Here is a 22,223-nt window from a genome sequence, read left to right as displayed (position 1 = left end):
TTCTGCCAAAGGATTCCCGACCAAGTATTGAGTGCATAACTGAACATTATTATTTGATGGTTTTTTTGTTTGTTATTAAAAAACACTTTTATTTGATTGGACGGGTGAAATATGCTAATTTATTGAGACAGTTTTTTTGGGTTATCAGGAGTTGTATGCCAAAATCATCAGTATTAAAACAATAAAAGACCTGACAAATTTCAGTTGGTGGATAATGAATCTATAATATATGAAAGTTTAATTGTAATCATTACATTATGGTAAATAATGAAATTTTACACTATATGCTAATTTTTGGAGAAGGACCTGTATATACACACACACACACACACACACACACACCATGGTATGGTGACTGCCAACTCCACAATAACAAAAAGGAACCAATAGCTGCCACCACGAATCGTTTATAAAGGCCGATTGGACACCAGTTACAGGTAATGTGTGGCTTCAGGGGTGCGGCTTACAGAGCAAAGGGTACAGAACTATTACCGGTACATTTTATATATTTAAGCCAAAAAAGTAGGCAGTGTTTATAACAAGTGTACAAAGAGGATACAAAATTGGGACAAAACAAAATGGTCTATACAACTACATATAATAAAGGGATAAAAAAAGAAAATTACTAAACCAATGTCACAGAAATGGCTCAGAGCTTAGCAGAGGGAGGTACTCCTTAAGAAAAACAGACAAAACTACAGTAAGCTGCACCTTCCAGGACTGACAAAATACAAAAACCCAAGTTCTACTTATGATTAGATCAAGGTCACGCCAACATACCTCCCCTTGGTGAGCTTATATGGGGGGTTGGTTGTGGGATATGCTAGGTCTTTTAGAAGTTTATGAGATCCCCAACTTTCATGATATCTTTTCCCTGGCAGGAGAAATTGTTATGTTTCCTTTTGCAAATTTACCTAACTATAGAGATGAAACATGGCATGGATAGCATCATCCATTGGTCCGAAATTAAATTGGAGGGTTAGAATGGCCTTACTGTAATGTGAGTGAATGTGTTATGTTAGTCCCTCTACTAAATCCTTGACAAAAATTTGGTGGAACATCAGGAGTCTGGAGGAATGTAAGAAATTTGGATTGATTCCCCGTGGTTTGAGAATACAAACATTCACAGCATGTGAAGTAGATACGGAGTATAAGTTGGTCTGGGGGCAAGGCCTGCAGATTGAGCATGACCGGTCAGTATTGAGTACACCGAGAAGATATGAAAAACAAGGAGGCTAAACTAAGCACGTTTGACCAACAGAGTCTGGTTGTTCCATTTAAATAACAACCCAATTAACAAATGATCGCTCTGAAAAAGAAATCATTGAAAGGAAATAAAAAATTCCAGAGTTATAAGATGGATTTTGAGAACCAGAGAATTTTAAAATGGACTCACCATGGAAATAGATGGATGAGAATAGTTGACAACAAAGCTGACACTATACCAGCTGTTTGTATCTCAACAGAAAGTGATTTTTTATTCTCAGATGTAAGCGACCCAGAAAGAGTTCAAGGAAAAGTAGACAAAAATCCCCAAAACATCAGAAAGAGAGACAAAAGATTCAGGGACTGGTCCCCCACATACAAGAGGGACACAAGACGAAACAACAGGAGGCGCGAATACAAGAACTGAGTGAGATTTCTGATCCCATGTCCGATGAGTTACAGATTATTAACCTTCCCGCCTATACTCTTATAGTTGCAGAAAAATCTGTGATGTCAAAAATCCTCTCTCCAATGAACAAACTAGACAAATCTGAACTTACTAAGGACCTATACCTTTTCTGAAGGCAACAGACGTTTAAGTTACTCTACCACCAACCATCATTAAGAAACACACTACTTGATTATGAGGTTACCATCACAAGCCACACCTAACTTTTCCCTTCCCCCTGTGATGCAAATAATCTTTGACACAGGGTAGAGAAATTCCAGGGACTCAAATTGGATAAAATATATAACAATCTACCAAAGGATGAGAAAGATGCTCTTCTTAATCTTAAACTTAATGATTTGTTTGTCATAAAGGAAGCAGATAAGGAGGCAATATTGCTGTATAGCCAAAAGATTTGTGTACTGTAGAGTCGAAACGCCAACTCCTAAATACCTCTCATTTCCCGGTACTCCCAACCGATTCAACTCCAGTATTCAAAGCTTCAATGGACAGACTACTTTAACGGCTTTTCAACATGGTATTCTTGATTAAAAAAAAAAGGAGTTTCTCTTCACTGCACAACCTGTGGTGCCCACATTTTACCCATAGATCCATAAGTCCTTAGAGACCCCCCTCCCAGGTATGCCTATTGTTTTGGAGATTGGTGGTTTGTATGAAAGTCCGTGCATCTATTTGGACCATTTCTTACAAACCATTGTTTACTCTTTAAGGCCCCGTCACACTTAGCGACGCTAAAGCGATCCCGACAACGATACGACCTGTCAGGGATCGTTGCTGCGTTGCTATGTGGTCGCTGGTGAGATGTCAAACAGTGAGATCTTCCCAACGACGCAGCAGCGATACGGCGACCTGTAGAACGATGTTGTTGGTCGTTGTGACCCTGTCACATGGCAGCTATTATGACGATTCAGACCTCGATGAGGGACGTCCTGTGTGACGTTGTAGTCAACGAGGTCGTTGGTAAGGTGTCAAACACAGCGATGTGTGCTACCCAGCGGGACCTCAACAATCAAAAAAAGGTCCAGGCCATTCCGACACGACCAGCGATCTCACAGCAGGGGCCTGGTCGCTGCTACGTGTCAAACATAGCGAGATCGCTACTGAGGTCGCTGTTGCGTCACAAAACTTGTGACTCAGCAGCGATCTCGCTAGCGACCTCGCTTAGTGTGACGGGGGCTTTAGGGTCCTATTTAAGAGACTCTTCACACCTTATACAACAATTGGAAAATCTAATACCGGACATCATCCTCATTACTCTCGACATGGCAGTCCTTTTCACTGTCAGGCATGACCTGGGGCTAAAGACTTATGTATTTCCTGATCCTACAAACAAGCAAGGATAGAAAGCACGACTAATTCGTTCTTGATCTATTGAGATTTGGTCTTACCTTTGACCAGGCTTTCTACAGGCAAGTGTCCGGTACAGCTATGGGGGCAAGTTGTGCACCAGCATATGCCAATCTCTACATGGGTTGGTGGGAAAAAGCCGGATTACTTACCGGTAATGCTGTTTAACCCCTTCACCCCCAAGGGTGGTTTGCACGTTAATGACCAGGCCAATTTTTACAATTCTGACCACTGTCCCTTTATGAGGTTATAACTCTGGAATGCTTCAACGGATCCTGGTGATTCTGACATTGTTTTCTCATGACATATTGTACTTCATGATAGTGGTAAAAATTCTTTGATATTACCTGCGTTTATTTGTGAAAAAAACGGAAATTTGGCGAAAATTTTGAAAATTTCGCAATTTTCCAACTTTGAATTTTTATGCAATTAAATCACAGTGATACGTCACACAAAATACTTAATAAGTAACATTTCCCACATGTTTACTTTACATCAGCACAATTTTGGAACCAAAATTTTTTTTTGTTAGGGAGTTATAAGGGTTAAAAGTTGACCAGCAATTTCTCATTTTTACAACACCATTTTTTTTAGGGACCACATCTCATTTGAAGTAGTTTTGAGGGGTCTATATGATAGAAAATACCCAAGTGTGACACCATTCTAAAAACTGCACCCCTCAAGGTGCTCAAAACCACATTCAAGAAGTTTATTAACCCTTCAGGTGTTTCACAGGAATTTTTGGAATGTTTAAATAAAAATGAACATTTAACTTTTTTTCACACAAAATGTATTTCAGCTCCAATTTGTTTTATTTTACCAAGGGTAACAGGGGAAAATGGACCCCAAAAGATGTTGTACAATTTGTCCTGAGTACGCCGATACCCCATATGTGGGGGTAAACCACTGTTTGGGCGCATGACAGAGCTCGGAAGCGAAGGAGCGCGATTTGACTTTTCAATGCAAAATTGACAGGAATTGAGATGGGACGCCATGTTGCGTTTGGAGAGCCCCTGATGTGCCTAAACATTGAAACCCCCCACAAGTGACACCATTTTGGAAAGTAGACCTCCTAAGGAACTTATCTAGAGGTGTGATGAGCACTTTGACCCACCAAATGCTTCACAGAAGTTTATAATGCAGAGCCGTAAAAATGAAACAAATTTTTTCCCACAAAAAATTATTTTTTAGCCCCCAGTTTTGTATTTTCCCGAGGGTAACAGGAGAAATTGGACCCCAAAAGTTGTTGTCCAATTTGTCCTGAGTACGCTGATACCCCATATGTGGGGGGGGGGGGGAACCACCGTTTGAGCGCATGGCAGAGCTCGGAAGGGAAGGAGCATCATTTGGAATGCAGACTTAGATGGATTGGTCTGCAGGCGTCACATTGCGTTTGCAGAGCCCCTAATGTACCTAAACAGTAAAACCTCCCCACAAGTGACACCATTTTAGAAAGTAGACCCCCTAAGGAACTCATCTAGATGTGTTGTGAGAGCTTTTAACCCCCAAGTGTTTCACTAGTTTATAATGCAGAGCCGTGCAAATAAAAAATATTTTTTTTTCCACAAAAATTATTTTTTAGCCCCCAGTTTTGTATTTTCCCAAGGGTAACAGGAAAAATTGGACCCCAAAAGTTGTTCTCCAATGTGTTCCGAGTACGCTGATACCCCATATGTTGGGGTAAACCCCTGTTTGGGCGCACGGGAGAGCTCGGAAGGGAAGGAGCACTGTTTTACTTTTTCAACGCAGAATTGGCTGGAATTGAGATCGGACGCCATGTCGCGTTTGGAGAGCCCCTGATGTGCCTAAACAGTGGAAACCCCCCAATTATAACTGAAACCCTAATCCAAACACACCCCTAACCCTAATCCCAACAGTAACCCTAACCACACATCTAACCCAGACACACCCCTAACCCTAATCCCAACCCTATTCCCAACCGTAAATGTAATCCAAACCCTAACTATAACTTTAGCCCCAACCCTAACCCTAACTTTAGCCCCAACCCTAACTGTAGCCTTAACCCTAGCCCCAACCCTAACCCTAATGGGAAAATGGAAATAAATTTTTAAAATTTTTCCCTAACTAAGCGGGTGATGAAGGGGGGTTTGATTTACTTTTATAGTGGGTTTTTTAGCGGATTTTTATGATTGGCAGCCGTCACACACTGAAAGACGCTTTTTATTGCAAAAAATATTTTTTGCGTTACCACATTTTGAGAGCTATAATTTTTTCATATTTGAGTCCACAGAGTCATGTGAGGTCTTGTTTTTTGCGGGACGAGTTGACGTTTTTATTGGTAACATGTTCGGGCACGGGAGATTTTTTTGATCGCTTTTTATTCCGATTTTTGTGAGGCAGAATGACCAAAAGCCAGCTATTCATGAATTTCTTTTGGGGGAGGCGTTTATGCCGTTCCGCGTTTGGTAAAATTGATAAAGCAGCTTTATTCTTCGGGTCAGTACGATTACAGCGATACCTCATTTATATCAATTTTTTTATGTTTTGGCGCTTTTATACGATAAAAACTATTTTATAGAAAAAATAATTATTTTGTCATCGCTTTATTCTGAGGACTATAACTTTTTTATTTTTTCACTGATGATGCTGTATGGCAGCTCGTTTTTTGCGGGACAAGATGACGTTTTCAGCGGTACCATGGTTCTTTATATCCGTCTTTTTGATCGCGTGTTATTCCACTTTTTGTTTGGTGGTATGAGAATGCGTTGTTTTTTGCCTTTTTTTATTTTTTACGGTGTTCACTAAAGGGGTTAACTAGTGATATAGTTTTATAGGTGGGGTCGTTACGGACGCGGCGATACTAAATATGTGTACTTTTATTGTTTGATTTTTTTTAATTTAGATAAAGAAATGTATTTATGGGAATATTTTTTTTTTTTTTTTTACACATATGGAATTTTTTTTTTAACTTTTTTACTTTGTCCCGGGGGGGACATCACAGATCGCTGATCTGACAGTTTGCACAGCACTCAGTTCCAGCGCTGCAGGCTTACCAGAGCCTGGTCTGCACCCGGAAGTAATCCCTGCAGGACCCGGATGCAGCCCCGCGGCCATTTTGGATCCGGGGCCTGCAGGGATAGGAGGTAAGAGACCCTCGCAGCAGCGCGATTACATCGCGTTGCTTCGGGGGTCTCAGGGAAGCACGCAGGGAGCCCCGTGACCGCTCCTGGCACATAGTGACGGATGTCAGCTGTGATAATCAGATGACACCCGGCCGCGATCCCCCCGTGAGCGCGGCCGATCGCGCTGGACGTACTATTCCGTCCTTGGGAATTAGGGCCCACCCCACATGGACGGAATAGTACGTCCAATGGCAGAAAGGGGTTAATGAATCCACGACAGCACCCACTGGAGAGAGAGGGATCCGCCCCAAGGAACAGGAAACCTACAGAAGAGAATAAAAGTGATGGTCCGCCTCTCCTCCTCAGTTTAGATTTCAGAGTACCCAGAGGACAGCCAGTATTAGACCAAGTATTTATCATTTACATTTAAAACTTATCTACTTTACAAAGGAAGTAATTCAATTGGTATATATCATATTAATCATTAGGGAGGGATGTGACTGGGTGCTGTCGTGGACTCATTAAAAGAGCATTACCGGTAAGTAATCCGGCTTTTTACCCTTCGCCATGACGGCACCCACTGGAGAGATTTCCAGAGACCATCACCTAGGGGGTACCACCGTGCTGAGGACAGTCCTGCCAAAGTTTAGGTCAGAAGTTGATGAAAGATCAAGCCTATAGTGGTTATAGAAGGTAGAAGGAGCCAACCACATTGCCCGCCTTACATATGTCCTCAATTGGAACGTTTCCCCTTTCAGCCCAAGAAGATGCCATAGCTCTGGTGGAATGTGATTTAATGCCTTCTGGAGGTTCCTTATTTTTCATGGAGTAGGCCAGCCTGATAGTGTCTCTAATCCACCGTGATAAGGTGCCCCTCGTGACTCCATACTCCCTTTTTGCCCTGGAAGGATATTAACAGAGCCCTACACTGCCTTCAACTACTAGTTCTTTCAATATATTGTAAAGCTAATCTCCTGACATCGAGAGTGTGAAATTTTTGTTCCTGCGGAGTGGAGGGGTCTTTAAAGAAAGTGGGGAGATTAATTTCTTGTGATCTATGGAATTTCCCTGCTACCTTAGTGAGGTATAAGGGGTCTGGTTTTAAAATTAACCTATCCTGAAATAGGGTGGACCTATTGATAGGTCCTGAATGTCGCTGACTCTCCTTGCCGATGTCAGTGCTACTAAGAAGGCCGTTTTTAGCGACAGGTGTTTTAGAGGTGCCCTGTCTATAGGCTCAAACGAAGGTTCTGTTAGAGAGTGTAGGACTAGGTTTAGATCCCAGGGAGATTCTCTAGGTATGTGGACAGGAGTAACTCGTTCACAGGCCATGATAAAACGGGACACCCATTTATTCCCTGCAACATTATGGCCATAGAGGGCGCCTAGAGCGGATACTTTGACTTTCAGTGTATTTTCAGAAAGACCTAACTCTTTCCCTTTTTGTAGAAATTCTAAGATAGCTCTTATCGGGATCTCTGAGGGGTCGTAATTTGTATGAAACTGAAGATTTTTTTTTTCCATATTTTGGCAGATCTTTGTAGTAGTTGCTATGCAGGAGTGTATCGATTAGCCCCTTTAAAAAACCCTAGAACTTAGTATTTGCCTTTCAAATTCCAGGCCGTCAAGTGGAGGTTGTCCACTTGGGGGTGGAAGAAAGGTCCCTGAGAGAGTAGGTCTGGGATTGAGGGAAGGACCCATGGGTCTGTCACCGACATTGTTTGTAGGCACGAGAACCACGGTCTTTTGGGCCAAAATGGTGCTATTAATAATATCCTGGCCTGCTCTTCTCTGATTTTCCGTATGACTTGAAGTAGAATTATCGGAGGGAAGGCATATGCTAGATTGTATTTCCAAGGTATTTGAAGAGCATCTAGAATGTCTGGGTGGTCTGCACAGGACCGAGATGCAAACTTCTGCACTTGTCTGTTTTGTCTCGTAGCGAACAGGTCTATCTGAGGATGGCCCCATAGTAACACTATCTTGTGGAAAATGCGAGGATTTTAGGCACCATTGTACTGTTGTAGAATGTATCGACTTAGGAAGTCCGCCTGTTGATTGTTCTCTCCCTTGATGTGAAGGGCAGAGAGATCGATGTTTTTTGGCCAGGTTCAAGATCTTTTCTGCTGAAGACATTAGAGCGTCTGATCGAGTACCCCCTTGTTTGTTTAGGTATGCCACTGTCGTAGTGTTGTCTGAAAAAACTCTGACCAGTGTTTTCCTCAAAGCTGTGGAAGAAATTGACGTAATGCATAGTTTACTGCGTTTAGTTCTTTTCGGTTGGATGAAAATCGGGTTTCCGCTTTATTCCATATCTCCTGGCAAAACTTATCTCCCATATGTGCGCCCCATCCGTGGGGAGTAGCATCAGTAGTTAAAGTATGGGATGGTGTTATTACCCAAGGGACACCCCCGCTAAATGTTTACTATCTAACCACCATATTAAGGAAGCTAGGACTCCCTGCGATAAAGTTATCTTTGATTCGAGGTGGCCAAGTTGTTTCTCCTCCCAAAGAATTTGATGTTGCAGTGTCCGGGTATGGTATTGTGCCCACTGGACAGCTGGAGTACAAGAAGAAAGGGATGCTAACAAGGACATTGTTTCCCTTAGAGACATTCGAGGTTTATTAATCACAGCAGTTACTTTATTTTTTTATTAGTGATATTTTTACCTGAGGGAGTAGACATCTTTGTTTTGTAGAATCTAGATGAAACCATAAAAATGTCTGGAGGGAAAGTGGGATGAGTCTGGATTTTTCGAAGTTGATGATCCAGCCCATATCCAGTAAAGATGAGAGAGTGTAAGCTAAACTGTTAGCACACTGAACAGTCAAATTTCCAACAACTAAAAAGTCATCCAAGTAGGGGATGATTAAAGTGTCTTTTTGACGAAGGTAAGCCATCATCTCTAACATCACTTTTGTGAAGATCCTTGGTGCCATGGAGAGGCCAAAGGGCATGGCCGTGTACTGGAAATGATGGATTTCCCCTTCGAGTGTTACTGCGACCATGAAGTATCTTTGGTGTCTGTTATGGATAGGGAGATGGTAATATGCATCTTTTAAATCTAAATCAATACCACCCATCTTACAGTTTGGAAAATGGAGCTTAATGGTGGATCTAATGGATTCCATTTTAAATTTATGGTTTTGAATGAATGTATTAAGCTTTTTAAGATTTATAATTGTTCTAAATGAACCATCGGGTTTAGGGATTAGAAATAATGGAGAGTAGAAACCGCTTCCTTCTTGCCCCTTTGGAATTTTCACTAAGACATTTTTATCTATCAGGCTTTGAATTTCGGTCAGCACTTGAACAGACGTTTGTGCACCGACGACCGGCGTACGCCGGGGAACTGTGAATTCCGGTCCACACATAGGTGGCGCATGCGCACCGTGACATGGGAGATGCTGGACATCTGCCGCCATTCTGACTTGCCGCGCGCCAGCTAGTACTCATTTATATATGTATGCACTAACCATCGTCTAGCACACGTACCTCTGAGGAAGACACATTGTGGGGCTTCTTTGACCAGTGTGTGTATAGGGGCTGATGATCATGGAGTGATAAGTATATATGCTGGCTCTTCTGTAATTGTATATAGTCGATTCTGTGCGGTTGGACTATGCTCATATCTGATCTATAAGGGTTCTCTATTCTGGCATACCTTTGTCCCTTGATTATCGTGCATAGGTTCTGTGCTGGCAGCATGTTGCCGATTTGATTTTTGATACAGCTTGGCTAATGTATGTTCATTAAGCAATAATACTACTACGTGTTTTTACATTTGCCTTTTTTTATCTGTCCTCTTATTTTGATATTGCACACACTATCCTGGTCTCAGAGTCCATTAGAACCATATCGGCTTGTTCTGGTAGGATTCTTAAGGCTGTGTGCACACGTAGCAGATTTTTCGTGTTTTTTTCGCGGTTTTTCGCTATAAAAATGCTGTAACACCGCGAAAAAAATGCTCACATTAAGCATCCTATTTAATAGAATGCAATCCGCATTTTTTGTGCACATGCTGTTTTTTTTTCCTGAGCAGAATCGCATTCCAGAAAAAAACGCAGCATGTTCATTAAATTTGCGGAATCGCGGGGGTTCCGCCCACCATGCGGGAAGTAAGCAGATCATGTGCGGTTGGTGCCCAGGGTGGAGGAGAGGAGACTCTCCTCCACGGACTGGGCACCATATAATTGTTAAAAAAAAAAAAAAAAAATTAAAATAAAAAATCGTGATATACTCACCCTCTGATGGCCCCGGAGTCTTCCCGCCTCTCAGCGGTGCACGCGGCGGCATCCATTCCCAGCGATGCTGTGTGTGAAGGACCTGCGATGACGTCGCGGTCACGTGACCGCGACGTCATCGAAGGTCCTGCACACAAAGCATCTACTATTGATGCTGCATAGGCTGCATCAATAGTAAAAAGTTTCCGCGACAATTCTGCAACGTGTGTACTTAGCCTTACAGCCATAAGGCGTTTTTAATTGGTTTTAAATGTATGGTCTTTCACATGTGATTTGATGTGTTAAATAAAGATACTTGCATTATTATGGTAATCCCAGTATATGCACACTTCTTTTCTTTCTTTTGTTTCATATTTGACTAATATTGATCCCAATACTATTGGGTGGTGCCAACTATTTCAATATCTTTAGGTTTGTCCCTTGGCTACAAAGCAAAAAATATATATCCCACAAATATCGGATCGATGCAAACCCCAATATTCATACCTTACCACTGGCTCCAAAGTGTCTCAGACAAAGCTATTTGAACAGAGGACGCTCTTGCCTTGGAAGTGTACTTTTCCGCCCCTAAATAAACAATTCCCAGTCTTAGTGGCTAGTTCCCAGAGAAGATATCATGTTTTAATTACCTGGTCACTGGAGAAAGTCCATACTTCAATGAATCCCATATGTTTAAAGTGAGGAGTATATGTCCCTTCTCTGGAGAGGTCTTGATGCATTTTACATTTTCTCTATGACACTGCACAAAATACAGGCAGCATTAAAGGAGCAGCAGATATATATTTCAAGTACTGGTTGTGTACTGCATGTGACAGCAATCTCCTGTATGCTTTATCTGTCTGGCCTATGGGATAGGGTGGCAAGCCTTTTCTTACAAAGAAAAACATCAGACTACGTTTTGCTAAAACCTACTTCAAGTCTGCCAAAAGCATGCGGGAAGTGTTATGGTCTGAGGAGACCAAGTTTTAAACTTTTCGGCTATAATTCTAAAAGGTAAAAAGCCAACACTGTGCATCACCAAAAGAGCACCATACACACAGTAAAGCATGGTGGTGAAGCATTGTGTTTTGTGGCCATTTTTCAGCAGCTGGAACTAGGACTTTAGTCAAATTGGAGGAAAATATTAACAGTTCCAAATACTAGTCAATTTTGCATTAAAACCTTCAAGCTTTAGATGAATTTCACCTTCCAGCACAACAAAGGGGCTAAGAGACCTCCAAATCATTAAAGAACGGCTTTGCAGAAGAAAATTAAAAGTTTTGTAATGGCCCAGCCCAAGCCCAGAAAATCTGTTGGTCACCTTAAGAGGGTGCTGTAGACCAGAGATGCTCCTGCAATCTGACAAAGGTGGAGCTACAAGGAAGAACGGGCTACAATCACCAATTCTAGATGTGCCACACAGATTCCTACCCAAAAATGGAACGTGGTCATGAATTCAAAGGGGACTTTAACAAAGCATTAGTGTAAAGGTGTGGAGATTTATTTAGAGCAGATTTTCATTTTATATTTTTCCACTCGAAAAGATTGGTATAATTTTTTTTACAATACAAAAACCTGTTTTTAAAAAAATATTTTAACAGTTGTGTAGACTTTTTACATCCACTCTACAATTAGGACTTGTGTGAAAATGTGATGCAAATTTATGCATAACATATCCTAATGGGTTCAGAAACTTTCAAACAATACCGTATACAATTTGTCAGCGCTCCAGGAGGAATAACAGAGAGCTGAATGGTCATAAATGATAAATCTATAGAAGAAATAAAACAGACAGGATTTTGTAACAAGTTTCAGATTTATTTCTCGGCTCCCCCCTCCCCATGTAAACATTGCGTTTCAAGCCTTTTAATTAAACAATCATAAGGTAATACGGGTTTCCGGTTCGCGTGAACGGGATCCTTCTCATAGACCGGAAGATTAAATAATTTGTAGATAAGTGTTCCCTTCCATGCAGGTGTAACCTGACACAATAAAACCACTATACAAAAAAAAAAACAGACTCACAATAAGTCGCCGGAAACTAAAAGATAAGTGGGATCCGCGGCGCTCGATATGTTCAGTATAAAAAGCATAAAGCTGCGTGAGCGCATCCTCGCTGCATCATGACTTTACTGCAAGTTTTGCTCCTCAAGGTGCCGCTTGCGGGAAGCATTGGAACAGTAAAACAGAAAAGGCACTTGGCTCTACAGCTACGTATCCTTCATTAAACGCCTATGTGGCTACATTATGGTGGAACTACGCCTCCCAGCGTGCTGAGGGTTGTAGTGTCACCGGAGCTAGGCAAGCATAAGTTGAAGATCACAGTCTACAGTAAACACTTTATAAGTTAGGCGGGTGGTCGACTTGGTTAAATCTGCTGTGAGATCCCTTATTAATGGATGGGGGTCCCACATTCAGAAGAGGTTTTTTTTTTTTCCCTGGAGGACCCAGCACTTTATGCAATACTTGGATTGCCCATTTATGAGAACTATGCAGGTCTTCTTTCCTCCTGTGATAGCGCCGCAGGGAAACACTTGTTCTCAAGGTTCCACACAGCTGATCACTTGGGGTTCTAGCAGGAATTTTGTTTCCAGAGTCTTAAAAAAGTACAAGTGATAACTTACAATTCTAGTCCAACCAATATTGGGGTCTTGTAGGGAGCAGAACTGAGCGCCACCCCTTGGGCACACCTAGTATTGCGGTACCAGCAAAGGTCCCGTCCTTGGTTTTTAGCCTTTAGGTCTGTACTGGCTCCATATTATAATACCCAACCAATATCACAGCATCTTCCTCCTCATCCCCTGGGCAATACACATATCCTCCGCATCTACAAGTTTTCAATAAAGCGTCATCATTATAAGGTTATAATAGACGGTGGAGCAGAATAAGTTCTGCAACTTCCAACAAGGTCTTTATGTTTTTTTTTTTTTTTTTAAGCTTCTATAGGTAAAAGGTGAAAAACTACATCCACTGACAGCAAGCAGAGATCTTGGGGAAATGTGAAAATAAATATTAGAAAGTTTAATGTCTTTCTGTTATAGAATGATGACGCTTTATTTCTTGCAGACTGGACTATTAGTTCTGGATCAAAAACCTTCCTCAAACCCTCACACGTCCCCTACCTTCTCCGAATGCAGTCATTTAAAGGGGTCATCCAGGAATAGCAAAAAATGGCTGCTAGAGATTATCAAAAAGATTCCCACAACACCCTTTTCCATGGTACACGTTGGTAGTCCATGGCCGACGATCAGAGCCGCGTTCTGGAATCCCCGGCACTTCCTCTGATTTGCAGGCCCAGCATGATGTCATAGCTGTGTCATAACGGGAGGATGACATCACGGCTGCCTACTAATCAGAAGAAGGGCAAGGAATGGAGCTAGTTCGGTAACTATGTTCTACTAACACAGTGGTTCGGCAAATCTTTTTCTCAACTCTAATGGCCGATTTCTTATTTAAAAAAAAAAAAAAAAAAAAGAGTCATCCCTCGTAATAGGCATTGCAGTTCAGTCGCCATTGAGTTCAGTTGAGCTGAGTTGCAACAACAGACAACGCATATCAGGTGTTGTCATGTTTGTCAAATCCTGGACAGCCCCTTTAACAAGCAGCTTTCCTTCTAATGTAAAATCTCTACCTGATCTGCTCGGATATAAATCCACTGCTGCTCCACAACCGGCCCCCGAAAGTGACCTCTCTCCTTAAAAGAAGAGAAAAAAAATGCATATCTGCCTCCTTCAAAAAAAAACAAACAAACAATGCCACCCCTGACTATAGGTTGTATTTGGTATTGCAGCTCAGCTCCACCAAAGTGAATACGGCAGTTCTGCAATATCATCCACAGTCTGTAGAGGGGAGGCGGAAGTGATTTTTTGTTAAAATGTTTTTTTTTCCCTTATTAAAACCAGGAGACAATTTGAGAATTTAGCACGAGAGCTGTTAATCACAGATTTAAGTATATAAAAACAAAACAAAAAATAACCCTAGGAAAAAAATTATTGCAGATCGTATACACCTCACCAGATCCAAAACGCACACCGAGGTTACAAACACACGGGAATGAGACGACGGCAGTGCCCAGATGCCATGAACAATCCTATATATCTGGGGGGGAATAAGAATGACGACAGATAAGTACAAGCACCAAAGTACTGAAGCCGGATAAGAAACATTCACATTAACAGTTCCTAGGGTGTGAAGACTAATGCAACGTACCGGCCTGGATCACCATCATGGATCCAATACTGCTCATGGCAAAACACGGAGTACACGAGGCGAGTTTAATAAACTGACATTACACACAGCGAGTACCGGACCTCGGCGCTTCCTGCGTTACATTGTGTCGTGTGCTGCACAGCGAGATTTCCCTACCCCTAAAAAAGCTGACGGACAATACCGGGAGGTCGGATTGGCGGTAATATGGGGTGACGGTGTTGGGGATTTGGTTCCTGAGGTCTCCACGACTCGTTAAGCAGCCCGTGCAGCGGAAGGCAAGTGTCGGTGTTTTACGGGATTCTCTTGGCGTCTTCGAGGCAACTACAGAACGCGCCACTGCATGATGCTCATGTCTTTGCCGCCGGTAGAGATTAAATGGCTGTCCTCCAGCAAAAAGCTGACATTGGTGACGTGGCTGCTGTGGCCACAGTAAGCGTGGCTGGATGTCTGCAAAATAAACCAAGTGCGCATAGTAGGAGAGAATTAAAAAAAAAGTTTCAAATATTTATAAGAAAAAAATACTTGTGAAATTGCATTTTGACTAATAAAAATATTTAACCATTTAGTGTACACAGCTCCTATGCAAAGTTATTTAATCTGCTGCCTCTTCTACAGTCTGTAGGTTAATAGTACGAGAAGAAGAGGGGCGTAAAGCCCCCCAGACACAATAGAGATCTGTTACCCAAACAATTGTTCAGCCGATGAAGAGCTGTGTGTTCCTTGAGGCTGCCGCTTAGACTCCTCCATACACAGGACCACCCCTGTGTGCTCCATGAGGGCGCCGCACAGACTCCTCCATACACAGGACCACCCCTGTGCGCTCCATGAGGGCACCGCACAGACTCCTCCATACACAGGACCACCCCTGTGCGCTCCATGAGGGCGCCGCACAGACTCCTCCATACACAGGACCACCCCTGTGCTCCATGAGGGCACCGCACAGACTCCTCCATACACAGGACCACCCCTGTGCGCTCCATGAGGGCGCCGCACAGACTCCTCCATACACAGGACCACCCCTGTGTGCTCCATGAGGGCGCCGCACAGACTCCTCCATACACAGGACCACCTGTGTGCTCCATGAGGGCACCGCACAGACTCCTCCATACAGAGGACCACCCCTGTGTGCTCCATGAGGGCACCGCACAGACTCCTCCATACACAGGACCACCCTTGTGCACTCCATGAGGGAGCCGCACAGACTCCTCCATACACAGGATCACCCGTGTGCACTCCATGAGGGAACCGTACAGACTCCTCCATACACAGGACCACCCCTGTGCACTCCATGAGGGAACCGTACAGACTCCTCCATACACAGGACCACCCCTGTGCACTCCATGAGGTAACCGTACAGACTCCTCCATACACAGGATCACCCGTGTGCTCCATGAGGGAACCGTACAGACTCCTCCATACACAGGACCACCCATGTGTGCTCCATGAAGGTGCTGCATAGACTCCTCCATACACAGCATCACCCCTGTGGGCTCCATGAGGGCACTGCACAGACTCCTCCATACACAGGACCACCCTTGTGTGCTCCATGAGGGAGCCGCACAGACTCCTCCATACACAGAACCACCCCTGTGTGCACCATGAGGGCGCCGCACAGACTCCTCCAAACACAGGACCACCCCTGTGTGCTCCATGAGGGAGCCGCACAGACTCCTCCATACACAGGACCACCCTTGTGTGCTCCATGAGGGCGCAGCACAGACTCCTCCACACACAGGACCACCCTTGTGTGCTCTATGAGGGCGCCGCACAGACTCCTCCATACACAGGACCACCCTTGTGTGCTCCATGAGGGCGCCTCACAGACTCCTCCATACACAGGACCACCCTTGTGTGCTCCATGAGGGAGCCGCACAGACTCCTCCACACACAGGACCACCCTTGTGTGCTCCATGAGAGCGCCACACAGACTCCTCCATACACAGGACCACCCTTGTGTGCTCCATGAGAGCGCCACACAGACTCCTCCATACACAGGACCACCCTTGTGTGCTCCATGAGGGAACCGTACAGACTCCTCCATACACAGGACCACCCTTGTGTGCTCCATGAGGGCACAGCACAGACTCCTCTGGGGGAGAAAAAAAGGATCGGCCATCGGAAATCCAACAGGCTGGGTCCTTCTCTCTTCCCGAATCATGTGTCGGGGGCCATTTTAGAGACCAGAACTCCATGTAATGTGTATGGCGGCACTAAAACATGCACCATTGTCTATGCAGGGATTGTTTGTTATCCCGTGATGACACAAAGGTCTGGTAAGGAGCTGTATACACAAACGGCAGGTACATTGGCGTAAAAGCCAAGGAACGGAGTGAATGGTGGAAGTTACATAATTGTACCCGTTTACTATCACTTACCCGGTACTGTGAGCAGGGATATGAGAACAGGTGGACTTTGCCAAAATCATCTCCCGTAGCCAGAAGCTTCTGATCAGACGACCTGCAGATGGCGTTGAGGTCGGTCCCGTCTGATCCCTCTGGCCACACTCCTGGAGAGGAGAAGTCATAGAATAAGTGGAGAAGCCTCCTGGCAATACGTCTCCAGAATGCAGGAGGGTTTACTTTATGGATGCCCTGGACGGGGGCAGTTACCAGGGCAGTGCGACATCTGGCGGACCCTCGCTTTGCTCCAGACAAAGGATGCAGTTTGTCAAATTTTAATATGGATTATTATGGTTATTCCTCTCCCTACAGCAGTCCTTTTTCTATTATAACTGCTTGTGACATCATCATATCTTGTTTTTCCTGTGATGTGATGTCAAATTGCACATGGTGACATTTTCTGTATGCAATAACAACCCCCTCACCCACCGTGACGTCACTGTGTGCATTATCTCCCTGCCGTGACACTGTGTGCATTATCTCCCTGCCGTGACACTGTGTGCATTATCCCCCGCTGTGATGTCACTGTGTGCATTATCCCCCAGCTGTGACATCAGTGGTATTAACCCCCCCGCACTGACATCACTGTGTGCACTATCCCCTCCCCCACTGTGTGCATTATCCCCCCGCGCTGTGATGTCACTGTGTGCATTATCCCCCCGAGCTGTGACGTCACTGTTTGCATTATCCCCCCGAGCTGTGACGTCACTGTTTGCATTATCCCCCCAAGCTGTGACGTCACTGTTTGCATTATCCCCCCGAGCTGTGATGTCACTGTGTGCATTATTTTTGCCCACTATGGAGTCCCAATAATTATAAGCATTATTTGACCTACCTGCTGAAGCCGGCCACATGGAGCCCCATAATAATGTGTTATGCTTGTCCTGTCTATATTTATACATACAAGTAATGATTCTCCCCAAGCCTTCACTGCATATATGGCTATATACACCCCTCCGCCCCACAGGCTGAGCATTCTGCTTCTGTATAGATCGTTCATTCTTAATAAAGTTTTCCTGACCAAAAACTTGGAATCCGAGTGTGCAGGTATAGGTCGCCCACTCCAGGTCTCTGGTGGTTTCCACGCTGACCACTTGCTTGCAGGCAGAGGGAATCCCTGGAATGGAGGGGACATTAGGAGAATACAAAGTATAAAACATGTCGACAGCTGACAACGCTCAGTAATAATTCCTGCAGGTGGCGCTATTTACTTTATTTTTGCCAGGGCTCAGACTGGAAGAAAAAAAAAAAAAAAGAAGCACAAAGCAGAAAGCACTCACAGTACAAGATTTCATAATCTCCGGAATTAGACATCAGATATTGTGAATTCACTGACCAGTCCAGGTGAGTAATAAAGCTGGAGTGACCCTAACAAAAAAAAAAGGGGGGAAAATGAATACACACAGCTAACAGAGCAGCGTGGGCATCAGAAGACAAGAAAAAAAAACAACTTCTCCAAAAGTTAAGAAACACTTGCAACCATATTGTTGATGTGTTGTCATTAGTGTCAGGGAGTACAAGTTCTGTTTGTGAAGACTGACAGGCCAGGCAATGCTCCCTGGGAAGAAGGTATGCAAATTAGCTCTCAGGAGGAATAAAGCAGTCTCTAGTGCCTCCTATTGGAGGTAGTTACTCATGTTCCAGGCCAGTGGCAGCGAACCTATGGCACGCGTGCCAGAGGGGGCACATCGAGCCTTCCCAGTGGGCACGTGCACCATCTCCTCAGGACTAGTGCGGCCACCACTCTTCTCAGCCCCATGGTTATCTCCCTCATCAGTAGCACTGTGGCCACTCTTCTCTGCCATCCCATCAGGTCACAGATGCAGGAGCCGGCTGCTGCAGGTAAAGCCTGTGCCTGCAGCTAAAGAGAAATGAATATTCACTGCGCTGGCAATGAATATTCATCTCTCTCATAGTGTGCAGAGTTACAGCCGCCGTCTTCCTGCAGCAGCCAGGCTATCACGGGTGCCCGCTCATTAAGGTAATGAATATTCACCTCTCTCCACTTCCATAGGCGTGGAGAAAGCTGAATATTCATTATGAGCGGGGACACATGATCGTCCAGCCGCTACAGCTGCAGACACAGGAACAAGATGCTTCGAGGGCGCGCAGGGAAGGCAAGTAGGATTTTTTTATGCTTTTCTCATGGGAGCCATACATACAAGGATAGGGATGAGGAACCATGCATACCAGGACACGGATGATGAGCCATGCAGACAAGGACGGATTAAGGAGCCATGCATACAAGGACAGGGATGAGGAGCCATCGATACAAGGACGGGACGGGGGAGCCATGCATACAAGGACAGGGATGAGGAGCCATGCAGACAAGGACGGGGATGAGGAGCCGTGCAGACAAGGACGGGGATGAGGAGCCGTGCAGACAAGGACGGGGATGAGGAGCCGTGCAGACAAGGATGCGGATAGAGAGCCATGCATATAAGGAAGGTGATAAGGAGCCATGCATATAAGGACGGGGATAAGGAGCCATACATACCAGAATAGGGATTAGGGGACAATGCATACCCAGCTTATACTCGAGTCAATAAGATTTCCCAGTTTTTTGTGGCAAAATTAGGGGCCTCAGCTTATACTTGAGTATATACGGTATTTGTTTTTTAATGTGAGGCCATTATACTGTATGGAACACCATGTGGGCACATTATACAGTATGAAACTATGTGGGGCCATTATACAGTATGGAGCATCACGTGGGCACATTATACAGTATGGAGCAACATGTGGGTCATTATACGGAATGGAGCATCATGTGGCCATTATACAGTATGGAGCATCAAGTAAGGCCATTATACAGTATGGAGCATTGTGTGGGGCCATTATACTGTATGGAACATTGTGTGGGGCCATTATACTGTATGGAACATTGTGTGGAGCCATTCAACAGTATGGAGCACTGTGTGGGGCCTTTCAACAGCATGGAGCACTGTGTGGGGCCATTATACAGTATGGAACACTATGTGAGGCCATTTTATAGTATGGAGCATTGTGTGCGGCCATTATACTGCATGGGGCACTATGTGGGGCCCATTACACTTTATGCAGGACTATGTGGGGGCCATTACACTGTATGGAGGATTATGTGAAGCTATTATACTTTATGGAGAACTACGTAATGTGGAGCCATTGTACTATATAGAGGACTTTATCTGCCCGTTGTACTGTATGGAGGGCTGTGTGTGGATTACAGTTGGAGAATCATACTGTGATGGGGTCATCATTCTTTGTTGGGGGAACTGATGGAGGGGGGTACAGTAGGGCCATCATACTGTGCGTGTGGAGGAGGTCACTGTATACTGTGTTTGTGAGCACTTTTGTTTGCATCATACTTTATTATCTGCTTTATTCAAGGTTTTTTATCCTTTGTTATTACATATTTAAATTAGGCCACTGGGCCATAATGCTTTTTACTGCTGTTATAGAACATATTATATTATTCCACTATAATTCCAAAAGTTAAGAGTTCGAATTGTTAAGGAAAAACTCTCTCAATTGTAGACATTTTTTTTTTTTAAACAAATATCAAGGTTGGCCTACAACTTTTTGCAAGCTTTTACCTGTGGCCCTCTGTGTATTTGAGTTTGATATCCCTGCCTTAAAGGGTTTCTTCTCATCATGATAAAGGGTTACAATTGCAAAGAGATTGTAAAAACAAACAACTTTGCAATTTTCCTTTTAATTAAAAATACTCTTCATTCTCAAGAACAGACCTTCCCTACAATTGGTGGTCAGTATCTTAAGCTTGGAGTGCAGCGCTTACAAGCTCTTTGATATTGACTCTACAGCGTGCTAATGTACCAGTTGTCTTTCTAATCTAAAACCTCAGTATTCAGGGCACTTTGCGAAAAATAAGCGGGTTTTGGATTGCAGTTTGGGCACTCGGTCTCTAAAAGGTTCGCCATCACTGTCCTAGGTAATGTTTCCAAATGTTCAGATGTTGCAGAGGTGGCATTCGAATGTGCACTTTCTTCGTCCTGGAAGATTTCTAATTTGCATAGCTTTTTCACTGTAAGTATTGCTCGAAATATCAGACTTTTTTTAAATGATAATTTAAAGCCTTAGCTACCGCCGATACGCATTAAAACAGCGTCCGCTAAAGGTACTTAGACCCTCATCGCCCTATTGAAATGGCAATCGTGAATAAGACTGTAGAGCCCCCAAGAGCCAGAAGATATCTGTGGTCTTGGCTCGGCTCCCGGGGAGTACATGATCAGTGCCGGATTTTCCAGTCTCTAATCACGTGATCGCCGTTATTGAGTGAATAACGGCAATTACAAAAAAAAAAAAAGTGTGCTGGATGTTACATTGATTTCTCACTCTTTTGACATGATATACATGCCAGAGGAGAGAGAAATCATGCCCCCCGAGAACCCCTGATACTTCTGCCATTCTCTGGCCCTACTGAGCCGTCCCGCAGTCACTTTCATGGGAAAAAAATGGCGTGTGTCCGCCAAGATCTGCCAGCCGGTACCCAGACTTGTTTCCTATAGGTTCCGTTTGATTACTGTAATAGACCCGATCACAGTGATTAAAATTAAAAAATTATATAATAATTTTTTTTATTTCCAATCTTTGCAGTTGGGGTTTGGGTTATGCTAGGGTTATAATTGTTTTTTTTTCCTCCGGTTACCTTTGTAAAAGTAAAAACATTTGGGCCCAAAGTACATTTTTTTGTGAAAAAAATTGAATGTTAATTTTTCCTTCCACATTTGTTCAGTTCCTATGAAGCACCTGAAGGGCTTCTAAATGTCTTGAATGTGGTGTTGAACACCTTGAGGGGTGCAGTGTTTAGAATGGTGTCACTTTTGGGTATCTTTTATCATGTAGACCACTCAAAGTCACTTAAAATGTGATGTCGTCCCTAAAAAAATGGTTTGGAAAATTTTGTTGGAAAAATGAGAAATCGCTGGACAAATTTTAACCCTCATAAATTCCTAACAAAAAAAAAAATATGCTGATGTAAAGTAGGCATGTGGGAAATGTGTATTTATTAACTATTTTGCGTGACATATTTCTGTGATTTAAGGGCATGAGTTTGAATATTGCAAAAATTTCACAATTATCCCCAAATTTGTTTATTTTTCCACAAATAAACACAAGTCATATTGAAGAAATGTTACCACTATCATAAAGTAAAATATGTCATGAGAAAATCTCAGAATCGGTCCCGTATAGGCTGCAGATCTCTAGCAGCCAGACTTGTGGGCCTCTCCCAGCAGTGCGTGATCCTGTAGGATAGGTTTTTTTTTTAGGTGCCTACCCCAAG

At 43.7% G+C, this 22,223-nt stretch overlaps 1 protein-coding gene across 10 annotated transcripts in view; it reads right to left on the bottom strand.

Annotated features, from left to right (window-relative positions):
* Positions 1 to 12,777: 12,777 nt before the first annotated feature.
* Positions 12,778 to 22,223, bottom strand: part of EML1 (EMAP like 1) — a 108,656-nt gene continuing 99,210 nt past the window's right edge. For all 10 annotated transcript variants that reach the window (XM_077269377.1, XM_077269396.1, XM_077269340.1 and 7 more), the window contains 4 exons: positions 18,220 to 18,307; positions 17,961 to 18,056; positions 16,916 to 17,046; positions 12,778 to 14,987 (listed from right to left, as the gene is read on the bottom strand). In XM_077269377.1, coding sequence (XP_077125492.1) covers positions 14,862 to 14,987; positions 16,916 to 17,046; positions 17,961 to 18,056; positions 18,220 to 18,307 — 441 coding nt within the window. In that variant the 3' untranslated portion in view covers positions 12,778 to 14,861. The remainder of the gene's footprint in view (positions 14,988 to 16,915; positions 17,047 to 17,960; positions 18,057 to 18,219; positions 18,308 to 22,223) is intronic.

Source organism: Ranitomeya variabilis, chromosome 1 (genome assembly GCF_051348905.1).
Source record: "Ranitomeya variabilis isolate aRanVar5 chromosome 1, aRanVar5.hap1, whole genome shotgun sequence".
Classification (NCBI taxonomy): Eukaryota; Metazoa; Chordata; class Amphibia; order Anura; family Dendrobatidae; genus Ranitomeya; species Ranitomeya variabilis.
This window is presented reverse-complemented; position numbering and strand designations above follow the sequence as displayed.